At 35.0% G+C, this 12,760-nt stretch overlaps 2 protein-coding genes across 2 annotated transcripts in view; one reads left to right on the top strand and one right to left on the bottom strand.

Moving 5' to 3' along the window:
* LOC136042482 (gastrula zinc finger protein XlCGF7.1-like) overlaps positions 1 to 3,086 on the bottom strand; it is a 41,940-nt gene extending 38,854 nt beyond the window's left edge. The window contains exon 1 of the mRNA XM_065727446.1: positions 2,958 to 3,086. Within this exon, the coding sequence (XP_065583518.1) occupies positions 2,958 to 3,039 (82 nt within the window). The 5' untranslated portion in view covers positions 3,040 to 3,086. The remainder of the gene's footprint in view (positions 1 to 2,957) is intronic.
* Positions 3,087 to 3,125: 39 nt separating this feature from the next.
* LOC136042487 (translocator protein-like) overlaps positions 3,126 to 12,760 on the top strand; it is a gene marked incomplete in the record, with an annotated part of 31,908 nt that continues 22,273 nt past the window's right edge. The window contains 1 exon segment of the mRNA XM_065727456.1: positions 3,126 to 3,374. Coding sequence (XP_065583528.1) covers positions 3,273 to 3,374 — 102 coding nt within the window.

The raw sequence follows: 12,760 nt of genomic DNA, 5'->3' as shown, positions 1-12,760 counted from the left end.
CATGCTGCAATGTTATTAAAAGCTTCACAACAAGGTCTGAATCCCTGCATAGTTTGATCCCTATGTGATATGTACTCGAGGCTGTCCATTTGCCTAAAGCTTCCTCCCAACAAAAATTTGCCTCCCTGGCCTCATGAAAAATTGATCCCCATTGGAAAGGTGCCCATCAGGGAGCTGTCTCCTCCCCTCATTTGTTTAATAATTATGTTCTTCAACCACAAGATAAATGCCCAACCTCATGCATTCTTTCCTCTATTGACACCTCCTTAGTATGCTATGCTGACGATGCCTTGAACTTAAGTAGAACATTGCAAAAAGCTTCTGACATTTTTGAAACGCTTAAAACCAAATATCTAAAACTTGGCCTCAGTTTTAACACTGAGAAAACCGAGATAGTTCTCTTCAATTGACAAAAAACACCACACATGCCTTCAGTGCTTTTTGGTGAAAATCTTGTGAATACTGCTGACCACATAAATTACCTCAGAGTCCCTATTGGCTCGTCTCTAAGGCATACACGTCTTCTACTGATCAAACACCTCAATCAACAAATCTCCAGCTCATATGCTTCCATAGTCTCTGCTAAATTCCGTTTTAGCTGCCCCCTCCTTGCCAGCCTATACAACGCTACTGTTTTACCTCATATTCTGTACCTGGCATCATTTTGGAAACTATTCTTGAAGGCTGAACTGTCTAAAATCCATGCGCTTTTCTTTTGTTTTGTTAAATACCTCCTATGTTTTCCTCCCTGGTACAAAAACTCAATCTACATTAAAAAGTATCACATAACCAACTCTCATGATGCAGTTGAAAATTTAATCAAAAGACACAATATTAAAATAGTAGATCACAATTGGTATAATCTCCTTTTACAATAGATCTGTTTTTGTTTTATTCATTTTAGTGCTATTTTGTTTGCCTTTTATTAGTTGAGTCTCTTTCTAGTTATGTCTCTTCTGATATGCTTTTATATATTTTCTTATATTTATATGTTCATGCTCTGTCTTTTTCATTTCGTATGATTGACAGGTTTTCAAATAAATAAATAAATAGTTTCCAACTATGCCCCCTAGCTCTGGCAGACTAGTCAAGTTGAAATGGCTTGTTTAATGGAGAGTTATAATTCAGAAGCTTATGCATCATAATAATATCCCCCCTTTTACATCTTTAGACAAGAGTGGGTAGTTCCAGTTTCTTCAGACAAGATGAGTAGTTTAAGTATTTGTATTGTTCAATTGCTTTTGTAGCCTGTCTCTGAACTGTTTCTAACTTCTGCTGGTCACCTTTGTTGAGGGAGCTAGCAACACACATGCCAAACTCCAAATTAGGCCTGACCAATGCCTTAGATAATTTAGTCATCAGTCATCACCATAGGTGACCTACTAGTGACTATGACCCCCAAGTCTCTCTCCACTTCAGACAAGATAATAGTCTGTCTTGGTCCATCCATCCCTAACATATGATAAGGGCATTTCTCATTTTTCTTTCCAAAGTGGATTGTTTGACATTTATTTATATTGGATTCAAGCCTCCACAAAGTTGTCCAATGGGAAAGTATGAGTTTCGGAGTTATGAAAGTATGAGTAAAGTCAGAGTCATCAGCATAAAGACTGATTTTATTTTTGACTGTGGTTGGTGCATCATTAATATAAATGTTGAATAAAGTTGGTCCCAACATGGTTCACTGGGGTATTCTACTTAATACTTCCACCTCTTCTGAAAAGAATACCTGTCCATTTTTTCCAACTATTTTCACCCTTTGCTTTCTCCTGGAAAGGAACTAGAGCACTCACTCAACAATTTCATTATGTCTTCCAATTGCAAATAACTTGGTCCTTAGTTGACAGTGACATACTTTATCAAAGGCTTCTGTAAATTCCAATAGAACCAAGTCAACAGGGATTGCTTGATCTAGATGCTCAGTAACATAATCATACACAACAATCAAATTAGTTTCAACTGAGCATCCATGTCTAAAGTCATGCTGACTGTCATTGAGCAGCTCATTGGTGGTCAGGTGTTTGACAATGTGACTATTCACTTTTCCTTGTAAGATTTTACCAGCTACAGATGTGAGACTAATGGGTTGATAATTGGAAATGATGTTGCAGCTACCCCTTTTGTGTAGAGGTGTAATGTTAGTATTCCGCCAGTCTTGAGGAATCTGCTTAGTATCAAGAGACTTCTGAAACATGTTTGTGAGGGGAAGGGCTATTTCCACATGAGCTTCTTTCAATACTCATGGGTGAACTTCATCAGGGCCAACTGATTTATTAGGATTAAGCAGCTTCAGACAACTCTCCACACCAGAGGCAACCACAGTTAACCTTTGCATGGGTACTAATTATATTGCCATTCATAAGTAGTTCTGTAACTGAGTGTATCCCTGGATTCCAAGCTGAAGCATACTTCCAAAATCTCTTAAGGTAGAAGTGATCATTATATTTTTAAGGAGCATAGACAAAGGCATTGAGTGGTATATTTATTTTATAAGAAAGTCAGTTATATGAACTGCTATAATTTTACCCAAAATGATACTACATTTTCTCAGTGTCAAAATTATTTAGGCCCTATAGTTATGTTAGGTCAAAAAGTGCTTAAATCTGAATTTATGATAGAAGTGATTATTATATTCATAAAGAACATTAAAAAATGCGTTGAATGGTATGTTCACTCTATTAGTAAGTCACTAGTATGAATTGTGAAACACTTACTCTTTAGTCTTTTGACCCATCCCTGAAAACTTCATTTCCTAACCTAATCCAAGATAGCAAAAAGTAGTCAAACTAGAACTTTACCAATGCCTCCTATGGCATGATTTTAGTTCTAGAATCAGGCCTATTCCTGAAAGGATGATTTTCCCAACTCAGCTAGCCTACTTCAAAAAGCTCCTTATTTAGGATTTTACTCCGTTTTATCCGATCTATGCTATAAATGTGAAAAAAAATTCTTCTTGCCATGCTCTAATGAAAAGAGAACATCAGACGAACACAAAGATATATCAAGGTTTTGATGCAAAAGCTCATCACACTTAGCCATTTTAAAATGGACGCATAAAAGGGCAATTTCAAGTCAATTTGTTGACAAATTTATTGTTAAAAATAAATTTGCGTTTTTTCACAATCATTGACAACCATGGTCGATTTTTTCCTTAGCCATCTGTAAAAAAAAACAGAATCACTTTACCTAGGATAGTTAGATAACATTTCAATAGTAAAGTAGGTTGGTTGAAAACAGTTTGAAAATCAGGCCTCTGACGTTTTACTTGAAAAATGCCTTTCCCTGTATCTGCTGTGGCTGCTACTCTTTTTCCAAATGTAGGGGGGATCTTTGGTGCATTAATCACTAGAAGAGAAGTCAAAACTTGGTATCCGGTAAGGCTCTTTTTACTTATGCTTAGTTAGGGCTAGGCAATTACTAAGATTCCCACAATATTTGTAATGTTTTTTTTGGGGAGGGAAGGAATGGTAAATTTCTAGCTTAGAAGATCATTTAGGCTAGGGTAAAAGACCTGTTTGGGAAAGACCAATTTTCTTCAGCATTCCAGAAAAATAGAGATGGGTTTTGAACTGCCCTTAATTTATTATAGCATGATGCAATATGAGTGTAGTATCAAGATCTCCACCATTTGGTACAATTTTCCCCAATAATTCATCATCATAAATTTAAAATAGCCTATGGTCTCTATTTTGACAAGTAGGCTAAATGAAAAAAAGAAATTAAAATTCTAGTTTAGTGACTTTTGGCTATCTCAGAAAGGGGTTAGGTTAGGAAAATGAAACTTTCAGGGACAGTTCTAAAGGCTAGAGTAGCCTATGTCATGGGAAGGTATTTTGAAGTAGCCTACCTACCTCCACTCCCTCCCCCTCTAGAGGGTCCTGACCTTTGATGACCCTTAAAAATATATATGTTATAAAAGTGAAACCTTGCAAGATAGATCTTCTGCTTGAATGAAGTACAACAAAATTGTTTTCAGCTTCACAACTTTGCTCAATCCCAATTTATAATGTTTTATAGATATGCAAATACACTTCCTAAATTTAGAAAAAACAAACATTGCTATGGCTCAGAATTCTACTCAAATAACAGGAATTGTATTTTCAGAACTGAAGGCAGAGAAAAGGGAACTGGTAACCAAAAATTAAGGTAAAATGTTGTTTTGTCAAAATGTCAATAGGTATAGACCTGTCATGTAGACAAATTTTGGGCCCTCTAGAGAGAGAAGGAGTAGAGGGGGGTACTTTAAAAACCTTCTCAGGATATACTTTAGCCTGTTGACCCATCCCCAACAGTTTAATTATCCTAACCTAACCCCTTTCCAAGGTATCCAAAAGTCACTAAACTAGAATTTTACCAAAAAGAATTATAGCCTAAGCCTATTTAACATTTGTGCTTTTTGGATAAAATGTCAAGCAATAAAAGTTACATTTTTAGAATAAGAAGACAATCAGTTTACTGTTAATATATGAATATAACTGAAACACTGAAAGGATATGTACATGAAAAAAGATATGCCTAATTGGTATTTCTTAAAAGAGGTCCTTCTAGGTTAGTCAATGATCTAAGAATTTATACAATTCTTTTCAGTTCCTATTTGGTAATCAGAGGTGAGGGTTGAGTTTTGCATAATTTTGTTCAGTTACATATCCTATTGGTTTTTCTACCATAGTCATAATTATAATATGCCACTAGCCTATGAAAATAAATCTGTAGAAATTTTTAAAAGAGCAAAAAGCCCCCAAAAACAACCTCAGTTTTGCCATGAATGTCATTTTGAGAAATTTCAGGCTCTTAAAACCCCCCTGAAATTTGTTTTTCTAATAAAATTTTATTATTAAGATTAATAAAAATAATAATTGCCATTTCACCTTATAAAAGCAAGAATGTTATAACTTCCACCCCATATTAAAATTGAGCTGTGAAACCTATCAGCATTATTTCTTATCATTTATTTTGTTTTTATGATATCTCTCAGCTTAGAAAATCAACAATTTAGCTCTATTGTAAGTGCTTGTTCTTCACTTTTTTGAAAGCAAAGATTGTCATGAAATCAGGGTATTAACCTGGGATATTTTGTTGTAACTGCATAGCCTCAGTCACATACATTCAAGAAGAAGAAAACAAAATTGTTAGAATATGAATAGTAGAAAGGGTATGTCAAGGAAAAGACTGGCATTTGCTGTAGCACTCAACTGTTTTGTCTCCTTGAGGTTAGTAATTGGCCTTCTATCATGACATTTTGTGAACTTATGATTTGAAATATAGGTGATTTTTCAATATTTTTGCCTACAGAAGGACCTTAGAGGTAGTCAATACATAATTCAGAGTACACCAGTAAAGATAGATAAGATTCAGTTGTATACTGGTGCATAATGTTTTATTGCAGTTCAATAAGTTAGAAACAAAATAAGGTTTAGAAACTCCTTGCACAGCAGAAGAAAATGTACTACCCAAAAACTGCAAAGTTTGATAAAAAAAAAAAAGACTACAGATGTTGATTTTGATGAAAGGTTCCAAGAGATACTATTTATCAGGAAAGGGCAATACAAGAAGGATTCATAAAAACTTTTATCTGTTAATTCTTGATATTTTTGAACAATGAATATACTATTCTCAGAGAGATAGCAAGATAACTTGTACAGGCATCCTTCAATGAAATGTAGTTAAGATTCTCTTTAACAAAAAAATGGCAGAAGACACTGACACACTGAAAAGGTATGCTGAATCTTTTGCAAAAATGGAGTGTCACAAATCTAGTAAGACCTGAAGAAAGCTTATTTAGAAAAAACTTTGAATGTTTCCAAAATGCATGAACACTGTCTAGAAGTCTGTAGTGATAAAGGAAGGACTCAATTATCTTTAAGAATCTATAGGAATATGTTCAACCAAAATTACAATTTGGGCCTCCATAAGCCCAAGAAGGACTTAAGTTACGCATACAAGGAGAAACATATTGCCAAAACACATTGTATTGAGTTGCCAGAACCAAAAAAGAAGAGTATTGAATAACATGGCATTAGTAAGGTTGAGACCAGAAAGGATAGGGTTAATGGTTCTGTGCCATTTCTATGCTTTGATCTTGAAAATGTACTTACACTTCCTTGTGGTAATGAGGAATCATTATCACATTAAAAAATCAGTCATTTTTCTACAAAAGAAAAATTACAGGGAATACATAGAAGAAGTGTGAGCAGAAACAGTTCTAAGCTGTAGAGCAAATGAAATACCAAGTGGTTTCCTCTTGATGGTTGGAAGTACTGTGTCTACCTATTCTGACATTTCTGAAGTTATCATTTGGTCAGATTTATGTGTGCCACTGAACCAATATGAGATCATGAGCTTTGCTAAACAGGATGTAGTTTGTAAGTGCCCTAGACTATTAAAAGTAGCAATGAGCCAAGCCAATCAAGCATACAGCAAGTAGATACATTTTTAGTAAATGGAAATAGATTCCAGTTCCATTGGTGCTTTACTATAAACAAATTATATTACAAAACCTTGGTTTTGTATTGTTTGCAACATTGAAAATAAACACAAAAAATACAGTAATATTAAATTTTGAACTGATGCGCTTTCAGCAATTACTGTTATTATATGTCAAATATTCAGTTTAATTTTATTAGTTCTTTTCAAGACAAATATAGTTTTACTACAAATAGGAGTTTGGATACTGCCTCCTTCCCTAACTGTTGAAGTCTAAGTATGCTGCATCATTGGCACACTTCCCTGAAAATGAATTATGTTACAAATGTTTTCTTTTCCAGTTATTACAGCATTGAAAATGAAAATAAAATTTTCCCTATATTAATTGAAATAAAATCTTGTACTCATGAGCTTTCAAGAATTAATATTAGTATATCAACTATTTAATTTGATTTATTAGTTATTTCCAAGACTGTTTAAGACACATTTAGTTTTCAGCAAAGCACCAATGACACTGTAGGTTTTAGACTTTTACAGTAGGGAAGGAGGCAGTACCCAAACTCTTCTTTGTAGTGATTTTTGTTCATTGTATCCTTGATTTGCATGTTAAATTCGTTTTTACTCATTTTTGGATTTATTTATTAATTATATATTAGTATCTGTTGTTTGTTTGTTTGCTATGATTGTTTATTTAACTTATGTTTGTTTTGGGTTTCATTTATACTTCAAAAGCAAAAGATTTTTGTTTGTTTTAAGTTTGGTTTCCATGTTCAATTTAAGCTTTGCCCGTTTTAAGATTTATTTATTCATTTTTATTGGTACCTATTGCATGTTTTTTTCTCTGATTGTTTATTTAATTTCTATTTATTTTGGGTTTCATCTTTTCTTTAATAGTAGTTTCTAGTCATTTGAGTTTGAATTATTGTAGGTTTTATATTTTCTGATCTTAAGTTTAGTATAGCCTTTACTTTTCATGAAAGACTTCTTTCTCAGAAAGGTCTTTTTTTTAATTTTTGTTTGTTTTTGAGTGCCCAAGTCTTAAATTTTTCAAAATTCCCTATTTCAAAATATGTTTTTGTTATATTCAGATTATTAAAATATTTGAACATACATAATTATATTCCATTGAGTATTTAGTTTTGGATTTTTTTTTTTGGGGGGGGGGGCATGGAGGGCCAGGGATCAGCTCCCATAATTTTTGGAATGAAAACATTGTCAATATTTTTATTGGGGGGACTGGGCCAGGGGTCAGCTCCTATAATTTTGAAATACAATACTGTTAACAAGTTCTTTTGTGAAGGGGGGAGTTGGCATGTAGGGAGGGTCAAGGATCAGCTCCCATGCACCAATGGGGTGCTTTTTCTTTTCAGCACTCCAAGCATCAGTTTTGGAATAAAATATCACATAATTTATTTGGAGGGAGGATTGGGCCTCGGAGGGAGGGATAGCTCCCTTGATTTTAGAGTAAAATATCATTAATGAGTTTTTTTTGGGGGGGGGGGATGTTTAAACGCTGCAGTTTTTATTATTTAGTTTTCTAATGTCTACAACTTAGTATTAGCAAAAAATACCATAATCAATGTCATAACAAATGACGGTTAACTTCAATAGAAACATTATAGCCTAGCTGCATTCTTTATTTGAAGGTAGTCTTCATTATATGACCTTAAAGGAAAAGTGACAATGAATTGAACAAACTTGTATAAATGATAACCATATACAAGGAGTATATGGAGCTAAGAGACCCACGCACAAATATACACATGCACTGCAAGTTGAAGAATATATGAGGTTGGTCTTTGATGCTAGGGGGCGGGGCTGGTCGTGCACAACCTTCAGACGTTTTTTAATGGGGGGGGGGCATGAAGGGAGGCCAGGTGTCAGCTCCCATGATTTTGAAATAAAACATAACTAATAAGTTTGTTTTTTGTGAGGGGGGTGGGCCAGGTGTCAGCTCCAATGCTTTATGAGATAAAATACTGTTAAGTTCTTCTGTTTTTAGGGGGGGGGGTGTACGTTGGAGGGAGGTCCAAGGATCAACTCCCATGATATATGCAATAAAAATCGTTAATAAGTTTTTTCATGGGGGGGGATCTGGCCAGAGGTGAGCTCCCCTGATTTTGGAATAGAATAAGTTTTCTGTTTTGGGGGAGGGGTCTGGCCATGGAGGGAGCCCAGGAGTCAAATCTTACGATTTTTGAAATAAAATTTGTTCAAAAGTAGTTGCTTTGGGGGAGGGATTTAGCCATAGATGGAGGGCCAGGGGTCAGCTCCTATGATTTTGGAAAACATAAAATTAATAACATGTTTTTTTGGGAAGGGAGGCGTTGTTTCAAACCCGGAGTTGTTGCTATATGATCTTTGCTGTATTTGGAATAAAATAGCTATCTCAAAAATTCAACCAGATGGATTTTGGGAAAAGAGGGCGTGGGGAGTGGGCAAGTTGCCCTCCTGTCACTTTTGACTCTTAAAAAGGGAACTAGAACTTTCAATTCCCAATTGAATGAGCTCTCCAAAGTTTATATGACCACCCTTTCCAAAAAAACCTTATGTGTCCCCAGGGTGTAATTTTTAACATTTGCTCTCGGGCTCTGAGGGGAGCTGTGTTAACCCTTGAGTTCTTCTTATATGACCTGTGGTCTATTTTGAACAAAATGGCTCTATCATGAAAAATTAAAAAAAAAAACAGTTTTTAACTGAAAGTAAGGAGCGATATTAAAACTTAAAACGGATAGAAATTACTTCGTATATGAAAGTGGCTGCTTCCTCATCAACGCCCCGCTCTTTGCGCTAAAGTTTGACTCTTTCTCTCAACTTCTTTTTAAAACAGTAAAAAACTTTAGTGTAAAGAGCGGGGCGTACATGAGGAAGCATTGTTTTGATTTTAATCAAAATAATCAAACATGTTTTAATTTTTTACGAATGTTTTTATTAGTAAAAGATATACGTAACTTACAAATTAACTTACGTAACGAACTTCTGTATTCTCATGTTTTTGTTACGTATATGAAGGGGTTCACCCCCTCGTCAGTACTTCGCTCTTTATACTAAAGCTTAAATTTTGTTCCAATTTCTTAAGAATGACACCTGAATCACAAAAGCCGTAGAATAATAGTTGAAATTACTAAAAATACTTCAGCGTAAAGAGCGAGGTATTGGGAGGAGGTGAGCCCATCATATGTGTAATAATTTCAGTTCGTTTTAAGTTTTAATGCTTCTCCTTACTTTCAGTTGCAAAAACTTTTTCATAGTTTTTTAAATTAATACTAGAAAATCTTGCGCGCCCTTCATGAAAATTTTCTTCCCCTATGACAAATTCCTCCAAGGAAAGTTCTCTCGGTATATCCCCCTCTTTTCACCCCCTCCCCACGAATTCCCCCTGAAAACGTTTGTACACTTCGAAATAACCATTGCTATATGTAAGCACTGGTCAAAGTTTGTAACTTGTGGCCCCTCCCACGAGGACTGTGGGGGAGTAAGTCGTCCCCAAAGACATAGTTATAAGGTTTTTTGACTACGCTGAATAAAATGGCTATCTCAGAATTTTGATTTGGTGACTTTGGGAAAATAATTAGCGTGGGAGGGGGCCTAGGTGCCCTCCAATTTTTTAGTCACTTAAAGAGGGCACTAGAACTTTTCATTTCCGTTAGAATGAGCCCTCTCGCAAGATTGACGGACCACTGGGTCGATACGATCATCCCTGGGGAAAAAAACAAATAAATAAACACGCATCCGTGATCTGCCTTCTGGCAAAAAATACAAAATCCCACATTTTTGTAGATAGGAGCTTGAAACTTCTACAATGGGGTTCTCTGATACCTTAAATCTGATGGTGTGATTTTCGTTAAGATTCTATGACTTTTAGGGGTTGTTTCACCTTATTTTCTAAAATAAGGCAAATTTTCTCAAGCTCGTAACTTTCGATGGGTAAAACTAAACTTGATGAAACTTATATATTTAAAATCAGCATTAAAATGCAATTCTTTTTATGTAGCTATTGATATCAAAATTTCATTGTTTAGAGTTTGGTTACTATTCAGCCGGGTCGCTCCTTACTACAGTTCGTTACCACGAATGAGCCCCCTCTGAGGTTTATACAACCATCTCTTCCATATGAAGTGCCTCTTGAAAAAAAATAATAATAGTAAGACTTGAAGCCTTATATCATTTGCTATAGGCAGTGCTATAAGATTGCATCTGATTAATTCCTAATTATGGCTCTTGAGAAGAAAACATGTTAAGAAAACAATTCTTGCCTCAGAATATGCAAAAACATTGTAGCTAACACTCGAAGCCACTTCTATTGTACTTTACCACCCCCACCCCCTAATATGGTATTATACAGCCCAAATTATATATTTGCCATGCATTTTCCCATGTGCCACTTTTGTTTCAAATTCGGGCTAGTCTGTTTTGGTGCACATTACGGGAGTGGGGGGTGTAATATATGTTGGGAGTGGCTTCAAAATGTTTTAATCACAACTTTCCTGTATACTGTGAACTAAGCTTCTCTCTGCTGATATTATAGCAATACTGGGTTATTTAGAGTTTAATCGATAGCATCAGTTTAGTTGTTCTACTCTGCATTAGGAAGCATGTTAAAACAAAAAGTAGTGTTACCATTAGATGGTATCTGTGTACAGTTGGGGCTATTGAGAAGGGAACAGTATGGAATTCTGAGAAAAGAAATTCTTAAATACTTACGTATATCATACTGAAATGCTTCATTTTACCTTAACATTCACTCCACCTCTCCAATGCGCAAAATATAGAGTAAGATCCCCAGTAGCCTACTCAGCCAGTTCCTAACCTTGGACAGATATCCTGATTTAAAATTATGTTGTCAATGCACAGTTGGGGCCAAAGAGAAGGAAACACTATAAAATTCTAAAAACAACTTTCAAAAATTCTAAAATACTTACATCATCCCTTAAAGTTCCTCACTATATTTTACCCCGAACCCCCTAATGCAAAAATATATAGCCCAATGTTTCACGTGCATTTTTCTATTTCTTGATTGTGTAACTCTTTTGTTCAAATAGATGGAACAGCAAAGAATCAATGTCAACAATATCAAGAAACAGAAAAATGCACGGGGAAAATATAATTTGGGCTATATATTTTCACATTAGGGGGGGGGGGGCAAAGTAAATCGAAGTGCCTTTAGGAATGATATAAGTAGCCTAAACATTTTTAGGATTTTTGAAAGCTTTTATCAGAGTTCTGTAGTGTCTGTTTCTCAATGACCCTAATTGTGCATTGATACCAAAATTATTTTTCCCAGGAATAGACAACAGGCTCCTAATTTAGGACATTATGCATATAGGTTTAGATGTTTGTGAATGGCTGATCATTAGGGATGAGTTTGGGTTGGCTAACTGCAATCTTGGAAAACAGTGGACAGTATTTTCCAAGATTAGGCTCAAGCTTTAAATATATGTCCAAGATTAGATTCCAGTGTTGTTAATCAGTATATTTGAAATAGTGAGTGTTGCATATGGTTAAAATATTCAAGCTAACTACATACTTAAGACAAAGATTTAGAAAAATCCAGTGGTGATACGATCCACTTTCTAAGTTGTATGAAAGATATTTTACAACAATTTGACTGTTGAATTTATGACTAGTTGTCTGACTGCTGGGTATCTTACCCTAGCCTAAATTGCATATTTCCTATGCATTTTGTACACGCATCACTCTTTTGTTTCAACTCAATACCTGCAAACTTAATCAATATTGACAAAATAAAGAAAAATGCATGGGAAATGTATAGTATAGGCTATATAGCCGCACATATAGGCTATATAGCTGCACATTAGAGGGGCAGGGGTACAGTAAAGTTAAGTGCTTTTATGAATGATATAAGTAAGTATTTTAGGATTTTTTAAAGTTGTTTTTTGAATTTTATAGTTTTTCCTTCTCAATAGCCCCAACTGTACACTGACACTCATTGGATTCCAAATATTTAATGGAAAGACTCCTTTCCATACATTTTCGCTTTGCTGAAAATGTACCTCCCTCCTCTGAGCATCCTATGTATAGCACTTTAAATAGCCTTTTTTTTTATCTCTTGATGTGTTGCATTGGTATATCATAGACTTGAATTGAATGGTACTTGACTTGAAATGGAACTGAATTGATTGTAGAATTGAATGGTAGACTTGAATTGGTAGATCGCCTACACTTAAAGGATTTCAGTTAGTATTAAATAAAAAAAAACTAATTTTTTTAGCTGAAAGTAAGGAGCGACATTAAAACTTAAAACGAACAGAAATTACTCCGTATATAGAATGGGTTCTCCCCTCAGCAATCCCTTGCTCTTTACGCTAAAGCTTTA

This window comes from Artemia franciscana, chromosome 2 (genome assembly GCF_032884065.1).
Source record: "Artemia franciscana chromosome 2, ASM3288406v1, whole genome shotgun sequence".
In the NCBI taxonomy this organism is placed as follows: domain Eukaryota; kingdom Metazoa; phylum Arthropoda; class Branchiopoda; order Anostraca; family Artemiidae; genus Artemia; species Artemia franciscana.
The sequence above is the reverse complement of the archived record's forward strand: the minus strand, read 5'-3'. Positions and strand labels throughout refer to the sequence as shown.